Source organism: Ptychodera flava, chromosome 15 (assembly GCF_041260155.1).
Source record: "Ptychodera flava strain L36383 chromosome 15, AS_Pfla_20210202, whole genome shotgun sequence".
NCBI lineage: Eukaryota > Metazoa > Hemichordata > Enteropneusta > Ptychoderidae > Ptychodera > Ptychodera flava.
Window position 1 is genome coordinate 35,663,497 of NC_091942.1, and position 23,523 is coordinate 35,687,019.

At 39.4% G+C, this 23,523-nt stretch overlaps 2 protein-coding genes across 2 annotated transcripts; both read right to left on the reverse strand.

Moving 5' to 3' along the window:
• Positions 1-1,174: 1,174 nt before the first annotated feature.
• Positions 1,175-7,766, reverse strand: LOC139152022 (acetylcholinesterase-like). Its single transcript, XM_070725107.1, has 9 exons — positions 7,344-7,766; positions 6,375-6,525; positions 6,084-6,269; positions 5,508-5,701; positions 4,799-4,949; positions 3,980-4,173; positions 2,634-2,763; positions 1,955-2,090; positions 1,175-1,513 (listed from the first exon to the last, which is right to left on the reverse strand). The coding sequence occupies exons 1-9, from the start codon at positions 7,728-7,730 to the stop codon at positions 1,297-1,299; spliced, it is 1,746 nt and encodes a 581-aa protein (XP_070581208.1). The 5' UTR covers positions 7,731-7,766; the 3' UTR covers positions 1,175-1,296.
• A 1,218-nt stretch (positions 7,767-8,984) lies between these two features.
• LOC139152024 (acetylcholinesterase-like) lies at positions 8,985-22,378 on the reverse strand. Its single transcript, XM_070725108.1, has 9 exons — positions 21,611-22,378; positions 21,087-21,240; positions 20,060-20,245; positions 19,573-19,766; positions 18,733-18,895; positions 11,377-11,570; positions 10,821-10,944; positions 10,233-10,374; positions 8,985-9,947 (listed from the first exon to the last, which is right to left on the reverse strand). The coding sequence occupies exons 1-9, from the start codon at positions 22,223-22,225 to the stop codon at positions 9,647-9,649; spliced, it is 2,073 nt and encodes a 690-aa protein (XP_070581209.1). The 5' UTR covers positions 22,226-22,378; the 3' UTR covers positions 8,985-9,646.
• Between the last annotated feature and the right edge of the window lie 1,145 nt (positions 22,379-23,523).

The following is a 23,523-nucleotide window of genomic DNA, read 5'->3' on the forward strand; positions in this document are numbered from 1 at the left end:
CAGTTAACCTGTTTATTTTGAATATTTGCGCATTTTTCCTCAGTTTTTGACATTTTCAGAATACCTTCTTATTCAATTTGTCATTTTCTAAAAGTTAAAATGCTCCTTTGTGTGGTCAAGCTTTCCACAAGCATCAAATGTGGTACTTCATATAGGAAGGTCTGCCTCTAGAGGGCGGGCATCATGAACAGTGTTTGTTAGTTACTGATTATTTCCCCACATAAATTTCTGATTGTACTGTAAACATTGAACATGGCCGACGTCCGATTTTCCTGTCTAAAACTTTCACTCATTTTCGTTCATATGACTCTGAAACTCCAGGAAACGATTGGGAAGAAAGAGTTATCTTGAAATATTGAGATACTCGCCGATATTTTGCAAAATTAAATGAGAAAAAATGCAAGGAAAATGCCGACTGGCCATACAACGACCGTTTTCCGACTCAGAGGCATCATATCATATGCAGATTATGCAACAGGCCCATATCACTTGAGGCCATGAGGGGATATCCACGCAACTCAGTACCAAACACTAGCGCACACAGAGTGAGCAAACACAAAGTGAGTACCCCTAACGTCAGCTCAGTAGTCTGTAATAGATTGTAGTCAACTAAGAAACCTTGGAGAAAGGCTTAACACTGGCTATGCCGCTAAGTCCCATTTGATTTTTGTCACAGCTCAAAATCGTCTCCTACACCTCAACCTGAACCATGAACACCCCCACCAGTTTATGATATGACCCATCACAATGGCATGACGTCAACGGATCTTGACAGACGGAAGTATTGACAGACGGAAGTAGTTGACACCAGCATACTGGTTTTCAACTCTAATACCTTCTCTGTCTATAAATAGACACGAGAAGGTAAAAATCATTCGAAAATATACTGGAGAAGAGTTTTTTCATATTATTCACTGGAAATCGTAGGTTTTTCGCAAAAACCGATATGGCAGCCAAACCACGTGACCGATAGAAACGTTTTTCGCAAACTTGATACTAAACACACTAAGGATGATACAAGTGAAATTCCAAATTCCGTGGTGCGTTGGTTCTTGAGAAGACTGATTTTTAAAGATTAAGTCGGAATTTTTTTTAAATCCAAAATGGCTGCCAAACCACATGACCGATCCAAATGTGCTTTGCAAACTTGAAAGTAGTCACACCAAAATTCAACTTTTTAATTTTTTTAGTTACCTTTATTACTAGCAGTAAATGTCAGCAAGCAATTAAAATCCATCACTGTTGTATGAATGAGAAATGATTGAGATCTCACATCTTCAAGATATACCAAGTGGCTTACGGCCTCTTTCTCTCGTTGCATATGTTCACCAAATTCTGAGCATTTCTGATCACTTTATGGTCATAGTCGTTCCAGAAGCCATGTCCCTGGAAGTCAACTGTGCCATCTTTCATGGAACTGGTGGTGTGTATGTGGAACGTACGTTGATTTTCTCTCGTATATCTCTCCCATTCACTTTCAGTTCCTTGAGCGGCTTGTGGCGAGTTCGGATTGCTGTAAATATGAAGTAGTGTCAATAAATTTGACCAACAAAAGATGTATTAATGATGTCATCTGGACTTATCGTCATGGTTAGATGTTTAAAAGTTACCCAATGAATGCGAATATATTTGATGGTATTATGTAATATATTTGAACATATGCATAACTAATGAGAGGCTAAGAACAGTTTCGTCATTCTAGTTTTCCATGTACATGGATAAAAATCCAATTTCCGTTATCCGCGTTGAAACAATTCCAAGCTTGGGTCACTGAATGATTCGCTTCAGATGAAAACTTAAATCAACGTCATCATTCTTTTTTCGGCATCGCGAAGTTGTCAACATTTCTCTAGGGTTGGAATGTCTCTGAGCTTGAAGTCAAGTTTCTTGACACTTTATATTTTTATATTTGCAACGATTAGTTTCATTTTGAAAGATGGTAAATTTTACGAACCCTGTTGTAGCGAAGTTGTACCACATATCCATAAAAGCAGCACTCACAATCCTGTCATCATCTGTATAACTGTCATATCGATCTGGCTTGAAAGGAATTCCAAATACCATGGCCAGCTCATCTGCATGGGCTACTCCTGATTGGCAGTAATATGAAGACAATAACACATGATTGGGCAACGTTTTTCCACTGAGATGAGAGAACTGCGCAGTGACCAGATGTTCGGTAATTTACAGCGTAGGTCAGTCAGACTTTCGACCCTAACGATGGACCAAAATAGGTTTACTTACGTGAGACTAAATTTTCTGGCGATCACCGTTTTCGCCTCAAAGGTTTCATATATCTTAGTTGAATCATATTAATCATACTTATCACGATGAGAAAACTGTAGAGAAGACAGGTGTTGTTTATATTGATTCTAATGAGTTAACCTGGTGATAAGGTAAGCCACAGAGTAACATAGAAAAATTGTTGACACCCTCCCAGCAGATTAGGTCTGTTGTGTGTGTGTGTGTAGAGAGAGAGAGAGAGAGAGAGAGAGAGAGAGAGAGAGAGAGAGAGAGGGGGGGGGAAGGGGGGAGGGAGGGAGGGAGAGGTTTGTGTGTTCTTGTATAGTTCATTTATTATCGATATTTCCAATCCACTTCGAACTATTCAACCAATACGTAAAGTAACTTACCAACCCACTCGGGCCAAATGGAATTAGACTGCCTGTAGTCATATCGGTAAACGTAGGTATCAACATTTGAAGCGGCAGCAAGTTTTGCCTGCCAGTGTATACCAGCGTCAAAGAAGCGATCATCTTTAAGCTGATTGTGGTGAGAAATTTACCAGAATTAATCATTCTTATGTCGCAGGTCAGGAAAACTAGATAATTATAGCAATATTTTTTCCAAGCTTGTCAAATACATAATTATTAGCGTTATTTTATTCAGTACTATAGGCCACTGTCCTTACAGTGCATTCGAAAATACATGTATTTAGACGATGTACGTATTTGAAGTTTAATAGAGAGAAGACCATAGACTGTTTGGATGTGTACATTCACTATGTAAACAGAGCTATGATTGCCCATTAAGTTACTATATCGTGCAATACGATAGAAAATGCTGACATACTTATGGTTACAAATGTATATCAGAGGTTATTTTGTTCCTATTAACGTTTAATGGGCTTGACATTACTTGAGGCAATCTTGTTACGTGTGGATTGAAGCATATTTTCTCATCTAACAGTTACGTAAAACTTTGTAATTTGATTATTGGCAAACGTAACTTTCTGCATCGACTATAGAATTGTAGCTGCTGTAACTCTTTGTCTCACTTTTTGAATTGACGATATAAAGACGCGTCTGTTTCAACGATTAGCAAGATCGACTCAATTATCCGATGTCAATCGTTTATTCATGAAAAAACCAATGCATTGTTATAAGTAAAGTTTCAATTTTTCTCCGAAATACATTGTGTCGAGATAAGCTGTAAACACGTCAATAACTCTATCGGTTGGCGTTTATAACGATCAGATATACGTATAAGTATACTTAAGTGCGCATGCAACATTCTCGAGACATTTTTGAAGACCTAATCAGAATGGTGGGTGAAAGTTATTGTGCAATCGATCCATCAATTAGCTAAATCCTTCTGTCAATCACTACCTATGTACCCTGCTACCTACCCAAGTATACCTATTTGTCTGACATTTCTTTGCGAAATCTGGACATTCCCTTGCCTATCATAATCAACCAATCTATCAAATACCCCTTACGACATGTTGATTCAACTCACCGAACATAACTGAGCTGATGCTAGTATTTTCAATGTTTATAAAGTGAGTGTCCGATTAGTAGCGGGGGTTTGTATGAGGCATACATGCTTAAACGAAACTCCGTTATCAGACAAATTGAAAATCGACTGAATATTTATGTTCGGGGAGTTGAATCAACATACTCTTGAATGGCACCTACTTTGCTATTTCATGAGGACGCATGCAACGCTATAATTTCAGAAAGAAGGGTAAAATACTTACATCCATGGCATTGTCTCTAAGCTTAATTGGATCATCAGGGTCCTGCCAAGGCAGGTATTGGAACTCAATGGCATCAAAGGTTGCCTGATGTGCATCGTAGTTGTCCTCTGGGAAAACTCTCCCGGTGACGATATCTTGGATGATCGTTGTGAAAGTGTCCCTCGTTATGCCGTCGCCAAAACCCGGGTAGAACACTGTATGAACAAAATGTACAGGAGCTTAAATTTGAATCAATGGAACAACCTGATAAACATCAAAGTAGACGATCTTCTTGATTAGTTTTAGGTATGACAACAATTCGGCATTTAGTACTTGAGGCAAACTACATCCTCTACTTCGGTACTTCTGGGTAACTTTTGGTCAGTCAGAAAGCTTCCATTACTTGAACCGATATGGAAGTTTTAAACTGTGATAATTTTAAATGTCTTTGCATCACAGAAAATTGATTTTAATATATATTTGCATATCTTAATGAAATTTCAGTCATGTGACTGAGATTGTAGCTTTATAATAGATTGCGTTTACCATCTGACGTGCCATTTCAGGAATGAATCAAGCGAATGCAGTAAAAATTCAGAAAGTGGAAAAGGGATATACGATTAAAGTGGAAGTATAGATTTTTACGCATTTTATCCTTCCAATGGGACAAAATGTTGATAAAATTTAAACACTTCTGTTTCCTGACGTATCAAACTTTCCCTTAAAAATAACTGATTAGGGTATTACCATAGCTTCAAAGTTTTAGGTGATTGACCAATTATTGAGAGCTAGCTTGGACAACCACTGTAAGTTATGTCTTATTTTTAAGACGTCACTTACGATAAAGTGGAGCAGTCTCATCTTTATTGTAGCCACACAGGAACTCGTTGACGTTGAATGCACCAGCCTTCATCAAATCTAGAGGTGCTTCGGGCATGAACCCTCCTGGACCGTCTTGTACTGGAGCAAATGCAATAGTGTCGCCATTCAACTAAGGGAGTCATATGCATTGAAATAGGTAGTTAGCTGAAATCTGCCCTACCACGGCCATTGTGATAAGTTGACTGTCATTTTGAGGTAAATAAAGATATTACTCGACCACTTCACCCGACATCTCTCTAAGTGTGCCAACTTTGCAATAAACGATGGGCTGGAACAAAAAATATGATGGTGAAATATTAAATAGTAAATATTAAATATTAATATTAAATATGTACTGATAGCCAGAGGTGTCCGATCTGGATATACATAGACCGAGAAAACCTACAATACTGAACAAATAAAGACGAGTCTGGACACTTTTCTTACACACGAAACAGACAGACGAAACTACTGATTTGATTCCAAATTAGATGCACTTGGCTGGTTACAATTTGATATATTTACATAGAGGACGTAAGTTACCTGACTGAAAGTTTATTCTGTATCAGGAAATAATGTTTTCAGAGCTGGAAAAGATGGAGCTAAAACTATCGCAATAAATACAAGTCCTTCACAATATGATTACACTCAACCATAAAGAAATGATATCATGACGGCTGTTTCATACCGGTTCAACATGAGACGAGATTTCTAAGGCGTCCTTTGTCCTCAAACAATCTACAAGTTCTTGATGAGGTTCTCTTGGACATCCGATGCTATCAGCCAACTTGTACGTCGAATCCAATATATCATAGGGCCCGGCCTTGAAAGCCCAATAATTAATGGGACTACCGCTTTCGGCAATTGCTCTTTTGAATAAACCTGAAGAAAAAACGATGCATGACAAGTTTTATTTTGTGGAAAGCTTTTCCTAAAACATAATAGTGAAACGTTAGTCTCAAACTTCTGTTTTACGCTATCATTTGAACAACGAACATTTCCCTTTTTGGGTCATCACAAATCAGATGCGTACCATCAACGTGTTTATGTTGTGCCTGATAATTTGACAATTGAATGGGATGTGTAAAGAATTTCCAAACATGAAAAATGTGCTCAAAAGTTAATATTATCATAGACTTTAAAAACTTTAAAGTCTATGATATTATGAACTGGAAAACGTCAATTGTGCTTTTCTGAAATGTAACTTATACGATTTATGTCATATAACTATAATTTTGCTAAAAATATTTATCTAAAGATCTACCATCGGAAAGAGGAGAAAGTGTGTGCATTCCCACACTGGCAGCGCCGGCACTTTCACCAAAGATAGTAACTTCTCGCGGATTTCCGCCAAAATATTCAACGTTCTGCTTGATCCAGTTCAGAGCAGCGAGTTGATCCAGCATTCCGTAGTTGCCAGGTGCGACACTGTCCATTGTGCTCAGGTAACCTATGACGAGATGTGAAACAAAACATGTGTTATTCAAATCGCCCTACAATGATGAAATCGAAGACTGTTGTCACTACTAGTCAATATAAAAAAGTTGGGACTGACCAAGAGCGCCAAGACGATACTGGAAGACTGCAACTATCACTCCTTTCCTGCCAGCAAGCTGAGATGCATCGTAAGCTGCATTGAAGCCGATGAGATACGCTCCACCTTGGATGAATAACATGACTGGTAGCTGATCCTCTGGATCGGAGCGCTGTAATTTTGGTTACAGGAGAAACATTTTTATTTGCTTCACATAATATAACTACTCTCAGCTGCGGTATTCTGTCAGAGTCACTCATGTAATTTAACATTGTATACGAATTGGACTTTACACAGTAATTAATATATAATATTAATGTGCAACGAAAGCTCTATAGTTCCAGAGAAATGTTTATTTTTTGGTTTGAAATAGGAAAACTTTCAGGAACCATGGATATAAGCAAATAAATTTGTTAAAAAAGACTTGTTAAAAAGTACGGCTATGCAACCTGAAGCGTATCCAAATCCTGAGTCTTGAATTTGAAGAAAAAAGGAAAACGAAAATGTGATCATTTCGTATGGGGCAGTAGCATTTGCGGCACGATCATTTACTTAATTTTGAAGACGTCTCCATGGTTAAGAAGTACGCATCAGTTACTTATTCCTAATGACTACTTTATCTAAATGGGTTGATTTGTTGTAATGTCTGTGGAATTAAGACTTCCCCTCTGTTTTATTTTCCCAATGATACTCAGAGTTGTTCGAATTAAGGATAATACCGCTGCGCCTTGTGAAACTATGAAAGTCTCTGTATTGCAAAGTTTTCCTGACTCTAAACTTCCACTATCTAATTCTTAACTAAACTACATTATCGGTATTTCAACCGTTTCCAAGCACAAGAGAATTGGCAGATTTGATCGTGATATTTCTTGGTTTGAAATATAATTTGGGCAAATCTTCCCAAACGCCAATCAAGTACATTTATTCTCATGTACTACCAACAACATTTGATAACGACTGTAACACAATAATGCGGCAGAGAAAGAATACCTCAGGTGCGTAAACTTCCATGAAAAGACAGTCTTCTTGCATGTCAATCGACGGTAATTCTGGCACTGGAATGAACGGCGGCAGCGGCAGAGTCGGAAGGGTACGGTTATAGAACAACGATCCCAGCTGTGGGCATACATTTCCGTGGTCAGTTGCGTCCAGTTCACCTTCCCATGACGGTGGAGGTTGCACTGGGGCTTCGAATCTCAGGTTGCCGACTGGGGGCTGTACGTAAGGTACACGGCCGAAGAAGTCCACGAAGACTCCAGGTTCAGTCTCGATTCTTTTGCCACGAAGGAGACCTTGCGGTATTTCTAGAAGGACAGTGTCTTCCTGCGCAAAGGCGCAAACACACCAAATGAAAAGAGTGTAGAGGAGAAGCTTCATGTCAAACGTAAAGGGGTTGTCTGAATGATGCTTGGGAAATTGTTGCTTTTAAACAAATTATTATGAATATTTCTCTCTGTTTGACTTTGCCAATTATCTTTGTTTTGATAAAACATCCAAAAATGGCAAAATGGTGTCAGACTGATAGCTGATTACACCATGGTTTGCGTGACAGGGAATATCTCTGATACTTTGCAGATGACACACATATCAGGCACAGCATGACAGACAAAATATAAATAAGAAAATAAATAACCATAAATTATACAAATTAAACAGCATAAGTTACATGTTGTGGTAAATTCACGACAGACAAACATGTGGCTCAATTCTAGTGACGTTTATCATGTCAAAGTACAAACAAAATGAAAATCTTTATCGTTTCTACACCCATGTGCCAGATTCAGTGCATTGTGACGTCACGCATTCTGCTGCATGGTTTTCCACCAAAGAGTAAATGTAGGGCAGTGTTACTATTAAGTATCTTTCTACAAATTTGTAAATGCAATTCAATAAAACATTGTTCACCTAGGTCTAAAGTATTCAGCGCAATTTCCAAGAATTACTACTCGGGAAAATATTTTAATATATCGCTACAGTACCACGGGCAATCTGTCGACTAATTTACATAAAAAGGACCTAACGGTAAGCAATTATTGAGCATTTATAAATAGACAATGATACACTCACTAACATCCATCCACTCTCACTCTAATAAACTCTCCTCTGTTCCCGAACAATGGCCTTCAGGTCTCACTGCATGTTCTCTTAACGGTAGAACCATCTTGCTTGTAAGCGTGAGTTCCTACCTTGGTTCTCCTTTTCGACTTGGTCATAGACTAAAAAGCTTAGATTGTTTTGTAAACAAAATCTTATATCCATGGCTTCATCGGTAAACGTGCAATAGCTTGGGTTCATGCTAAGATATTCCGACGGTTCCTGATAAAAATGCTCGTTTTAAAGGTATACTGTCACCTGTTCCGATTTTGCCACAGTTACTATGGAAAGAGAAAATCTAACCAATCACAAATTTTAAGCGGATGGCCGTTTTTAAAAACAGCACCCTCACATGGGTATTTTGAATACTATGGAACGCCCCTTTGACCATATATGGCCATATTTAGATTACTGGTGACTGTCTACGGACATATCTTTGAATAACACTCTTTACTACAGTATTTATGTTGACCACAGAGTGTGCTTGCAGCCGTTTTTTAGAAACCAATTTCGTTATATGTTGTCATTACTAAACACACATCACATAACTGACCTTCAACGCTTTTCACATTTTTCTTTCATTATTCCTGATACAAGCACAGAGCTGCCACTATCATATACTTCATCCACTACTATCGATATCTAAAAGCAAGTACGCTTGAACTACATGTACATCAGTGGGACAAAGAGACAAGGATGGACTGTGATGCTATTGGTTACAGTTTACTTATTGTGAAACCACAACAATACAACAGAACAACTAGATTATGTAAAAGTGAGAACCTTGAAGTTGAGGTTGCGTGTGTGTCTAAGTCAAGAACCAATACATTATAACATAGTCATTGGAGGAAATAGTGTTTCAAACTGTTCTCCATGCCGATATAGTTTGAAATTGTGAAGGTCAACATCCCATACTTTTGCAGAAAAAAATTCCGATATTCAAATACATATTGATTGTTAATGTATGACGCAAGAAGGTCGTTTCAGTTATTGCACCCTCTGTGACACGTATACTGAATTTAAAAAGCTGTCCTCTGTGAAATATAGTGGGCAAGAGCTGAATTGCACTTTACATTTGAAAGATCTGTATTTTGAAGGTAATTTTCCCTATATAGCCTTAATTCTGAATACAAAATTTAATACAAAAAATCTGGTATTGAAACAATAGAATTGGTTGTCACGAATATTCCCGGTGGATTTTAGAAGCCAATTAGAAATACCAGGAAAGGCAAAAACACGGACCAAGCGTTTGAAACAGAGCGATAACCCGTATCTTCGCATGCGATCGGTTCGGGACATTCATCACAGACTTGTACCTCCCTCGACGCAGATCTCACAAGCTGCGGATCATACACATTCCAATACGCATGCGCATCGAAATCAATAGTTCCATTTTCCATTCTGCTGGTGGGATACTGGAAATGGAAGAGTCTCTCGTGTCCCTTTCTGTACAATTCCCAGCTGCCTTCCACGCGTTGTACTGGAGATGACAGAGGATTGCTGTTGACGAACAGCAAGTGTATGTTTATCATCTTGCAAATTTTTAGATGCATGAACATACATGCACAATCATGCTAAATTAACACCCGTCAGAGCGACGATCACCACATTACATAGTTTATTTACAACAGAAAGAATTAAAATATTTCTCGAAGGATACGACAAGCCATTTTCTTACTTTAACAAAAAAGCGTTATGATATGACATTTCAGGGATACATAATTCGCTGGTTGATTAGGAGAGCGCCGGGACATCGCCCAAATATACTAATAGGAAACTACTCACCCCGTGGTTACAAAATTATACCAAATGTCCTGTACAGTGTCAGACATTTGTTTGTCGGCGTCAGTCCAGTTGATAAAGGGAAACTGTTCCGGATTGAAGGGCGTTCCAAACGTGTAAAACAGATCCTCTGTATGAGCCACTCCTATGATGATAAATACGTCAGGATATCTTAAAATTTGTCACATTTTCCCATATTATACCGATTATCCATACATGATTAACATAAAGTATTTTTCTTTGATGGTTCGTCAAACGGGCGAGTTTAGAAAACTGAAACTTCAAGCAAGAAAACTATGAAGTTCGTAATATAGGTGCAAGCACCGACTTATTCAGCATAAAATAAACCAAAAAGTGCTCTTGAATTTTCATCTTACTGTCAAATTGCTAAACTTTAATTAAATTCAAACTTCATTTTGCGCAGACGAGCTCTAAGTTTCACAAAGTGTACGACACATATTAGAAACTGATAACTGCAAAAAGATGTCAAATTTGCCATAAGTTTCAGGTTTTCAATGAACTATGGGGCAGATATGTATGACGTTACCAAATATAGGTGAGATGATGGTCGATATAAGATATCAAACTCACCAAACCAATCTGGCAGAAATCCACTTGCGACGTCAAAGCGATACAGATATGTGTCTATACCCGCTGCAGAGGTAAGGATAGCTTGCTTGTGAATTCCTGCTTCGAACCATTGTTCGTCTATAAGCTGACAGTGCATAAGGACAAACAGTAATGAACACACGCAATGTTTAATTTGGATATGCTAATTACATGCCCGTATCATCACCTACGCTATCATCGGTGGATGTTGTGAGCAAAGGGTAAAAATAACGATCCGTGGTTATTGAATAAAAAGGAGCGCCAGTTTGGAAACCTAAGCAGAACTCGACATCAACTCACACTTACACCGTACCTACTCACACGCATACACACCTGGCACACACGCACCTGACACAGGTACAGACAGACAGACAGACAGACAGACAGACAGACAGACAGAGGCACAGAGAGTATCAGAGACAATGCGAAAGTATATAGTGTCATATGAACAATGCAGGGGATCATTTAGGGTAAATATTTCAAGAAATAATCATGTTGACTTTCCTTGTTAATGAAAGTATAAGAAAAGTTTCCTTACATCCATATAGGTATCTCTGAGTAGAATTTCATTTTCTGGATCTTCCCATGGTGTGTAGGCATACTCCAAGGCATTGATGACGTCATCGTAGTGGACGTTGTCTGTGTAGTAGGGTTTCTCATAGGCTATGTTTGCTAGTGCATGTCGGAACTCTTCAAGAGATATTCCATCCTCGGAGTCATTAAAGGCCCTCACTAAAAACAGGAAATGAATGTTTTAGGGATTTTACTTTCATATCCCAAAGGTCAGGAAATTAAGGACAACCATGTATCGGATATTTCTGTAAGACAGTGGTATTGGGCAATGTTCTCTCCTACCCCTTCGATTTATTTCAAATCAAGTACCTAGAAATAAGTAGAATCATTCCGTACGGTATTAAAGGTGGTAAATGTATAATTTAAAGGGCCATTATTTGTAACTTTTGACCATTTTTTACCTCGGAAAATTCCATGTTGGAGGCTCATATTTGTTGCAAAATGTTGTTTTACGAAGACACAAACATGATTAGGATGTTATAGCCACATAAAACTGCTAATTTTTGTTCAAACGTGTTGCCCTTCCGAGCTCGTTTGTTGACTTCTGGCATGCTCAGCGTGCTGGGGAGAACGCAGATATGGTGACGCCGCGATCACGCCAGATGTACAAGTTCACGTTTATTGCGGGATCAAAACAACATTGCGTCGTGGATTGCCAGACATCTGGCTACGCAACGGGCTCGGACAATGGACTACGACGTAAGTACCGGGCATAAGTAATGAATATTTATTTTGAAATTGCTGTAAATGGCTCGCGCAGGTGCAGAAGAATGCCCACGTTGCAATCCGCGTGTCAACAGAGTTTGTATTTCTGTCCGGACAAAAATTGAAATTTTCGTTGTAAAATCACATGTTATTTAGTTGTAGGGCACGTAATGTTTCCGAATAGTATGCGATTCTCTGTTATTTGACAGGCTATTCAACATGAGCCAGTGATCATTTCAATCAAAACAAGGCAGTATTGCTGAAGGCAATGAGTACTTGGGCCGTGATAGGTAATTTTGAGGACAATATATACTACTATTCAAATATGGTCTTGAATTTCCTCCTGTCAATGAGGCATTTGATTAACTGGTTATTAAACGAAGCAATGGCATGACAACGGCAAAATATGTCTAGCAACTTTTGTGGAGTTTGAGGCAGGGGTTCTTTATTTATAGCGGGAATTGCTTAAACTCCTTAAACTATTCAAATTACAGCAAATTTCTTTTGTTCTCGATGGTAGATGTCTAATATTTAGATGGGCATATTTAGATTTCTACCCTACAGTTATCCCTATATACCAAAAATCGGACATCCAGCTCTATTGGCTTGCTCAGAATTAGATATGCGCATAATTAATGAGGTACAATATGTGGTGTCATAAGGTGTCCCTTCATACCATTTATGAAGGGTGTAGCACTTGTGGTTACTGAGTTGTGGACAAATATATATATATATTTGAGGTCAAAGGTCATCTAGGTCACGTGACATTTTGTCAAAATAATTGTATTGCTAAGTTATTCCTATGTACCAAAAATCAGACCTCTAGCTCTATTGGCGCGCTCAAAATTATATATGCACATAATTAATGAGGTACAATATGTGGTGTCATAAGGTGTCTTATCATACCAAATATGAAGGATGTAGCACTTGTGGTTACTGAGTTGTGGACAAATATATATATTTGAGGTCAAAGGTCATTGAGGTCACGTCACATTTTGTCATAATAATTGTATTGCTAAGTTATTCCTATATACCAAAAATCAGACCTCTAGCTCTATTGGCTCGCTCAAAATAAGATATGCACATAATTAATGAGGTACAATATATGGTGTCATAAGGTGTCCTTTCATACCAAATATGAAGGGTGTAGCACTTGTGGTTACTGAGTTGTGGACAAATATGTATATTTGAGGTCAAAGGTCATTGAGGTCATGTAAAGTTTTGTCAAACAAATAATATTGTTAACTTATCCCTATATACCAGAAATCAGACCTCTTGCTCTATTGGCTCGCTCATAATTAGATATGCACATAATTAATGGGGTACAATATGTGGCATCATAAGGTGTCCCATCATACCAAATATGAAAGGTTTAGCACTTGTGGTTACTGAGTTATGGACAATAATGTATATTTGAGGTCAAAGGTCACCAAGGTCACATGATATTTTGTCAAAATGTCTGAGATATCTGCGTGAACCGATGGACTCACTGATGGACTCACGGACGGATATGAGCCAATCTATAAGCCCCCTGGACTTTATCCGTGGGGACAAAAAAACTGTGTCACTGCATCCTTTAGGCAATATGAATACGATGAGAAACTAATTTTTATTTTTCTTGGCATCATACATGCGAGTCTATGGAGAACTGCCTTATACATGGGAGTCTATGGAGGTGTAAACTAAAAAGTCCTCTAACACGGCCAAATTTGATAGCATTGTGAAACAAATCCACGTGCATCTGTATGGGGTTGGGTACTAGGCGTGAACGGACGGACGGACGCACGGACATGACCAAACCTATAAGTCCCCTCGGACTTCGTCCGTGGTGATTAAAAACAACGCAACAGTTATTACAGCTACACCGGCGGTAGGTCATATCCAGAGCCCCGTACGGTCTGCCGCCGTCGCTTGAAAACAATCTCATGCACCCGGCCATATGGGCAACTGGCCGGATGCATGACTTCCCGGAGAAGGCGAGCTGTCACGTTCAAGCTCAGGATTATTTGTCGATCAAATTTCAGTAAATTTACCTTACCTAGATGAAATTTTGTCTATAGGCTGAAATTTCGCCGAAGTTTGACAAATTACATCGATTTTTCAGGTTCATATGCGACATTTTTGAGTTTTGAGTGCAGACAGAAATAAGTTTTGAGGCAACATGGCTGCGACCCCATGTTGACCCCTAGCCCTGCGTACGATGCTATGTGCTACAGCTAACACACAGCATCGTACGCAGGGCCAGCGAGAGAGTTGCCGACATCGACGGTTATTTACGAGAAGTGAATAAAAGACTGTCATTTTTGGAAGCGATCGAGTAGCTGAGGTAGGCTGGGATACGACTTGGGCCCAAGAACGCTGAATTTCGGCAGTAATTTGGCTTTTTACGTCAAGTCCCAAAATGGATTTGAAGTCACCGACCCAACGTACGGGTCTTTGCAGGGCTGTGGTGAGCGGGGCGGTAGCTGTAGCGGAACACACAGCATCGTACGCAGGGCTAGTTGACCCCCAAGTGAAAATGTGTTCGCGATCAAATCTTCCTATATTTTTTCAGAATTTTCAACAAAATCATTGCTTCTTACATCTTTTGTAAAATATAAAATACTAACATAAAACTGCGATGTGCCATGTCTCCAGATTTCTAAAATATCGTTCGTTGACCGTTCGACGCAAACTTGTGACCCAGTTGAAATTCAATACTGACCGCCAAATAATCTTAATGAGACGAGATCAGTCTAGACATCCTCCAAATTATCCAACCATTCGCATTGGAGTTCAGCTCGCTTAGAGTATCATAACATTTTTCGGCCTTCTTTTAGATCGACCCTAATATCTCCCATTTAGGAAATAAATACACAAGCTACCTCGACAAAACTTCGTGCACCATCCAAGACCAAACGCACTACAAATCTGTCTTGACGTCATCATCTCCTTACATGGTAATCGGCATACCGTATTCAGTCTGAAAGGAGGGTACTTCATTTGCATGCATAATTAGGGATTTAGTTCAAATTCGAACAGCGCCCTCTAGCCAGTGAGTGACGGTTATGGCATTTTTCGCCAGAATTTTATCCGCAGATATCTCAGCCTTCGTTTAGCATCCGTCCTGTTTCCAGTTAGCGGCTGAATTGTACTCTTAGTTAGTGTTCGCCGATGATTTTTTATGGGGTTTTATCGATTCGTTTTTGCGTTAGCCTTATTTTCATGGTTTTCGAGCGACCGAAAATGCCGTTCACTAAACACTGCCGCAAAAGCATATCCAAAGTCAAATTTCCATGAGAAGTAGGGAGGGGACGTATCTTGAGTAGGTCCATACGATCTGAAAAATCTCAGTGGCTTAAGCCTCCGTTTTTGAAATAAGTCTCGTTGAAGTTGACTATGCAGCGACGTTCATGTGTTAAATCCTACAGCGCAGCGTGAGTGTACACGTAAACTCTTTCAGCTCTTTCTCGTCCTCACCGGCTAACTTGGCAGATTTTTTCGGTTCTGTTTATGTTTTCAATGATTGTGACGAGGAAGCAAGACTGCAAGCTTGTGCTTACCTCACTGGCCAACACAATCTGCCTGGCTGGCTTCTCGGTAAAGTCGTGGACAGTGCAAATGGAAAAAAAACACTACGGTGACAGAAGGGCTACGTTTATCACTGTCTGCGGCCGTACACGTAGTATAGTGGTAGAAACCCGTCGTACTGACTAGCAGTGCTGTTTCGTTTATGAGTGATTTTTTTCCGTTTTCGCATTCTAGTAGCGAGCAAGCATACAAAAACTGTAGGAAATAACATCGACTGCAAAAAATCTCCGTGGATAAATACGGCTACTCGGGACACGAGTACGTGAATATAGATCAGATGCGGCTAGAATGATAGCCGGTAAACAGCTGCGCGTTGCGGCCATCCCTGCTAGCATTACCGTGCGTGCTCGAACTACACTGGCACATTTGGCACAAGACCACTAATTCATTTCCCATAGGCCACCACAGTAGCGTTGAGCTCGATTTTCCTATTTTAAAACATTCAGCGGCACGAATCCTCTTAACAGGTGTTAGGTCAATGTCAGCTTGACTACTGATTAATTTTTCGTGTGGGCAAGTCCACGGAAATTTTGAGATAGCGATGAAAATAGCGCCCTCAGTGGTGTTTTTGACAAATTTCAGGCTTATTGTTATGATTTCTATTAGCCCTAGAACTCCTCATATTACCACCAATGCTTCAGCCATTATTCGCAACAGTCTGCATTTTGATTCAGGCAGAAAAATATCTTTACAAAAATTCTTGACATTAAGTTCAAACTAAACAAGCATCCATGCAGATATCAAAACTTCAAGGTCTGCACTATTTTTCTTCCGAACTATGGGTAACGAACCCGGAAGTGAATTAGTGATCTTGTGCCATTTTATAACTCATGTAACTATTAAAAAATTTTTTTAAGTATTGATGGTCATAATGTGACATTAATGAAATACTTTATTTATATATAACATCAGTGACCCGAGATTATAGGAGTAAACTTTGAAAAAAATGAAAGATTAATCGTGTAACACCCGCGCCGTGTGAACTACAAGTGGTTTGGTCGCGGTAAACAGCGTGGAGTGTACGTAGCGTAACGGTGTTCGTATACTCATAGACCCTCGAGATCTACGTATACAGCGATATGGTAACTGCATGCAACATTCAACACTGCCGCAAATACATGTCCATGGTCGCACGGTCATGAAAATTTCACCAAATGTTGATAATAGTTAAGTGAATATTTTCTGAAATTTTCGGCTTTGATTTGGACATCGAAGGTCATGATCGAGCTGTTTTACGAAAAAGGCGAATTTTACTCCCGCATTTGTCAGTCGACCTCGCCATCCACTTTGTAGCGATTTCAATAAAATCTTCTCAACTTTTGTGAGTTTACCCAAGGAAAACAGATCATTAGTATGTATGCTACAACTGAAAGCAAAAATTATAGTTCTAGCTATTGTACGTTTTGCTGCACGTCGATATTTAAAGACCACCCTTTCGCCGTATTTTATCCCTCACTGCAGTGGCGGTCAGCGTAACGAAAACGAGGCTCTCTAACACGAACTTTTATGCAAATTTCATAGGCTCCTTTCAGACTGTATTTTTTAGCAAAGGGGACACAGAATACGTCGGAGTATTCAGTTTCAAAACGTATTACATTGTGTGATGTTGTCAAAAAAAAGTCATGTTACTGCAGTGGTATAAATTACAAAACACAAAAGTTCAAATCAGTTTATTTTGGACTGGCTTTACCCAACATTTCATATTGTTTCTTATGCCAGATTTGACCACGTGCTTACTGGCGACCCCTTTTCATGCAAATTTTGTGTCAAATGATGTGTTCCCCTGGAAAAACAAACGTACGATTTCTAAATGAAGGAGGCGAAATTTGCCCTCAAGTCTCGAAACCACCCCTTTATGGGGTGTACCTAGCTATTTTTAACGAGCTTCTCGAATCTGCAGCTCTATTTCGAAATGATGGTCTGGTTTTCTCAGCTCAAGGATAAGTGTTCTCCATCGCTGTGGGCATTACTATTCTCAACCGGGGGTACAGTTTCCAGTCGTAATGTTTTTCATTGTGTCCGGGATATAAAACCTTTCCTTTTCAAACTTTCTCTTTGATTAACACTAATCCACATCTTGTCAGTGATTAAACATGTTTCAAGTTTAAATGTAAATTCTGGTCTCGAGCCCTCCTGTTCGACCAAACCGAAATTACCCCTCCCACTTTGGCTCGTCCAGTGGGTGTAGCAAGGGTCGTGCCATCGCCTAGTAAACGGAGGGTGCATTAATTGTTGCATTTCGATGCACATTTTGATTATATTCAGAAGATTTTGTGGCAAAAACTCAGATAGAGAAGCATTTATATTCACATCTCACTTATTCAAGACTGGCTGAGAGCAGCACTTCCATTCAGTTAACATCATTACGCCAGTTATTATGCCAAGAAAGATGAAGCCAATACATTTTGCCCTCCCTGGTCTCAGCCAGAAATGGTTATACCTTACAGTTTTTTTCCCACGGAATGAAAACAAATGTACTTGGGCTGAGGCCCAAGTACAACTAACGGAAAAATCGCAAGAAGATACAGCTAATGGAACTTTAGTTCAATGTGATCATGTCATTTATTCCGTTATAGATTTTACGACTACAAATAGAAGAAATCATGGTCGTTGCATACTTTAATGAAATAGAATGAGGTGACCTTTAGTGGAAAGATAGGAGAGTCAGCATTTTTACAAACGATTTTCCTAACGGTACGAAGTGACCACGTGTTTTTGCGAAAATCTTGGGGAAGACGGCATTTGTCAAACAGTTGAATTAAATCTCTTTTGACTGAGCTACTTGAAAAAATCACACTGGCAAAAGCGGTCGCATCGGTAGAACTGGGTTTCTTAGTACGTAATCATTTGTGCAATCCTACGAGGAAAGTAAATTGCAGCCGTCTTGTTCTTAGTACATCCATGTGGATTTAATATCTCGGCTGTTCACAGTAGCTTTCAAAGGAGCTATCCACCACTTCTTTAGGGCCTAGTGTCTGAGATCAAGGTAAAAGAAATTCGCTCACTCGCTTTCATCAACGCCCAAGTGTCTTTCTTTCAAACTTACACATTGTAGGGCTCATCTCGTCCTTGGTGTAACCCATCATCAGCGGTACCTTATTATTAAATGCACCACTTTCCATCAACTTCAACGGCTCATCAGGAAGAAAGCCGTCCTCACCGTCCACTACAGGTAGAAAAGCCGCGACCATACCCGCAGCGTGTAAATTCTGTTGGTAAAACATACGTATAGAGTATAAGCGTTGTAGATTTCGTAATTTCATCAGTACATGGAAGACGTATACCAAGATCCAAAAAGGTACACGTCGTAAACAAAGGCAACTTTTTCTCATGATTTGAAACTGATCACTATTTACCATTGCCTCAGCAAACTACGCCATGGGTGCACTTTAACGAAAAATGTGACAGTCGCTGTTACAAGTAAAATCTTTACATTTTTTTAACCTATTATATCTCACTCCGTCCTCCTCCATATAATTCTGATTGATTTTATATCAGGCAATTTTTGCTGCCCTTACAAAATATTCAATTGTAGAAGCTTTTAAGTTGAGAGAGTGATAATAAGTCATTATTAAAGTCTTGTATAAGATAGATCTATAAAATTATTTTTCATGATATTTTCACGAAGTTACATATAGCCAGTTACCGGTGTTAAGAAACGCCCGATCCAAAATAAAATTGACAAGACCGGAACTATATATTTCGGGATAATTGCAAGAGATGCGTTTTGTTCAGAATACAAGGTAACTACAATACTGAAATAGAATGATCTCTCTCAATTTATATTAACATGCAGGTATCCTAAAATAGTTCGTATAGACAGGGCAGGGTGTTGAATGACAAGATTGCGTCTTGAGTGAACGGACGTCCAACCAAAGATACTTACTCCTGGTGATTGGTCGACAATGTAATCTGCGTCCTTTGTCTTTAGACATTGGATTAAGGCAGAATGTGGCTGACGCGGGCAGCCAGTATTATCAGCTAATCCGTAGGTGAAGTTCATTGGATCGTAGGGAGGAAGAAGGGTGGCCCAGGGGTCAAGGGGACTGCCGCTCTGTTGTATCGCTCTATGAAATAAACCTGTTGAAAAGGACACTGAATTATTGTAGGCAAACGTGAATTGAATCACCATAAAGCTAAAATCACACTATAAACTTTGAGAAAAAGCACTTGTGAGACAGTCGGTAGACTTACCGTGATGGGTTTATCGGAGCAAGTAATTTGCCAGTTTGCCAAAGTTTTCTCGGGCAAAAACATTTTCTCTCAGCAAAAGGAAAGCGGTAATGTAAATTTATACAGTACTGAATGCAATTTTTTAATTTGCTAAAGGGCAGATGCACAAAAATCGTTAAACTGTTCACTTCATGACTTACCTGTTGACTTTGGTGATAGTAAATGAAAACCAACACTGGCCGACCCTGCACTCTGTCCAAAAATCGTTACAGAATTCTTGTCACCACCGAAGTGCTCTATGTTTTCCTGTACCCATTTCATCGCGGCGATCTGATCCAACATGCCATAATTTCCACGTGATACCTCATCCATCGTCGTCAGATATCCTGGAGACAGACGGATTCAAAATCAATTCATTAACTGGAATAAACTATCTTTTGTCAAAGTGGGTTTCCTTTTCGCTATTTATGTGAATGTGCTTTGCGTGAAAACTGGACAAATTTTGTCAGGGATCATACATAAAAATAAATTCCATATCAAAAAATTAATTAAAACGGGACACTACTGGCAGCGATTCTAGTCACTGTGATAAACCCAAGTACATGTATTTCATTGAGGCACTGAAAGTACTGTAAATTACCGGGAGTTCATTCGGCAAAAGACTGGGTGAACCTATCCCTAACATTCTACAGTTTCTATAAAAGTCATGAATATATCTTGAGGAGCCTAGATGCTGCATTGTCACATGACCACGCAATGACAAGCAATATTCCTTTCTGTATAAGTGCTGGAATATAGCAGGATGGTAACGAGTGTAGTTTGATACAAATGGGTAAACCAGTTTTCGCCATCTCATAAGAGTAACTTTGAAAAGAAGATCGTGCAATTTAAGTCTTATGTTTTCACTAGTACCCCTTTCCATATGCATGATACGGCTAGTAAGGTGGACCAAGACTATACTAAGCTGATATGAATTACACTATGTAGCATGGGGTGCCATTATGTTAAAGTACTTTAGTCGCCCTCCAAGTCCTCCAAGATCATCTCACTAATTTGCCGCGATAAATCATCTCACTCTGTTAAATTACTGATATACATGCATGCAATACATAACACACACAGATTATATATATATATATATATATATATATATATATATATATATATATATATATATATATATATATATATATATATATATATATATATATATATATATGCGCATACCCAGTGCTCCAAGACGATAGTTGAACGTCACCACAACTACTTCTTTACGCTGGGCCAGTATAGTGCCATCGTACAAGTACATGGCTGTACCGATGTTGTATCCTCCTCCTTGTATGAATAACATGACTGGATATTTCTTGGAAACGTTAATTCGCTGTTGAAAAAATGTCAAGCATGACGAATCAATGACAGAGCATTTATACGCGATATTTTTTATAAAGAAGAATGCGATGATTTTCAAATTCTAAATTTTCAGATTGCAATCTCAAGTGAATTTTGCGATCGTAGCCCAGAAATGTGTTGAATAGGCCAGAAACACTTATCATATCACTGTGTCAGTTTATATTTTGCGAGATGTAGCTGTTTCCCTATCTCGCTCATTGTACTGTCGACAGTCGGTCTAACATGACACATAAAGGAAATAAGAGACGTTAGGTCAGCTGTGTTGACGGCAAAGGTATGAATAACGCAGTCCAAAACAACATAATATATTTACACAAACACATTTCGCTCTGCGTATTTACCTGTGGAGCATAAATGTTCATGTACAGACAATCTTCATTGAAGAAGTCACTTTTCGTAAGATTGCTTTCCGAAACATTCTTTAATTTGCCAAGAAGCGTCTCCAGATCTATGAGTGGTCGGTTGTAGCTGTCACTTTCAACGTTTTTGTCGACTCCATTGGGATCTGTACGGCTTTCGGTAACTCGAAGCAGCTCCATTATGTGTGCTGTTCCCAGGAAGGGACTGGGTCGTGGACCTGGGGGTCCGGGACCTGGCACTGGTGGAATCGGAATCGGTAGATCGCCCAGTGTCGAGTTCATATCAATATCGAAAAGACTCTGTGGACAGGCTGGTCCGTAATACGTGGAATCTCGTTCGCCTTGCCATGACGGTGCCGTACTGGGTGGGCTGAAACGCAGGTCTCCTACAGGCGAGGCAGCGAAGGGAATACGACCGAAGAAGTTCACGAAAAAGTCACCGTTGTCGTCAACTTGGATGTGTTGGCCTCGGAGATCTCCCTGCGAAGGTACATTTACCACAACGGTATCGCCCTTGTAGTTGAATCCATAGCACAGTGGATCGGAGAGAAAGCAGATAATGAGTAGAGAGAGAGTGGTCAGCGTAAGGTTCCTCATGTCGAAAAAACAATTGGCCAAAACAACTTCCAAAGGAATCAACTCCTAGATTTTGTCAACTTACATCAAATCACTGTGAAGTCATGATAACCTTTGAGATCTGGGACGCGACAGAACGACCCTCAAACGGACTGTCTTATCTATTATGTCTCTAATGTAACATCTTAGTGGTCCTAAACTAGATTATACACAATCACAGCAACATGTGATGGGCGGTACAGCAGCATAGATGATATTGCGATGGGATAGATGTTACCAAAGACAAAACTGAAATGCGCTAATCAGAGTACTGAATCTTCAATGTTGCAAGCACCTCTTTTAAAGTTGAAAGCCCGGTATTTTGTTTAACTGCACAAAGCCTGGACAATATGGATAATTGCAACATTCGAACCCAAACTACATGATACCACAACACCTTGAATGAATGTCACCTTGCGCACCGTGATAGGATGATAGTAAGGGAGCCGTCATTATTTACGGCCGGGGGGTCGGAGGAATTGCATCGGAAAGTTTGAAATTTCGAGTGCCCCCTGCCAACCATGATAAATTTGAATAATTCCCTTTCTAACATATTGACTGACCCGCCCTTAGAAAAGTTAAATATCAATACATGTATTTGTAAAATTTACAAAAATACAACAACAGTAAAGACCTTTTAAATCCTTGTGTACGCAGGTAGATTATCATCTCGTGACGGTTGAAAAAGGTGAAATCAACAAAATGAAATTCAAAGTCACAACAAAATACAGATATAAAAGCTCACACTACGACTAATATCTAACAAATAGTATTGTTTAATTTGGATAGATGACAGGGTTTCACTAGGATCTGACTGGGTAGAATTTAAAAAAAGTACGGGGGTGGGGAGAGAACACGCGAGAGGCTGAGGAGGTGTCCCCTAGCCTGCGTGGAAAATTTTAGTAAATTGACGTGTGCAATTGTGCAGTAAGCTTATGGTGCAATCTGAGTGGTGTTTTAAATTTGTGTTTTTTATTAAACTGTTCGGACACCCCAAGGAGACAGCACGAGAGGGGGTGTCCCCTCTCTAGCATCGAAAATTTTGAGAAATTGATTGTGCAATGGTGCAATCTGAGAGGTGTTTCAATTTATTTTGCACCAAAAATTGAATAACTCCCTTCTTTCTCTCCATATTTTGAGCAACCGCCCTTGTAGCTTTCAATTTTGAGCGACTCCCCCTTCAGATTCCTCCGGAGCCAAATGCCGTACAACGACGGCTACCTAAGCGCACTGTATAGATCACTGGGACCCAATGCAGCCTACTTATAGCATGGTTGAAC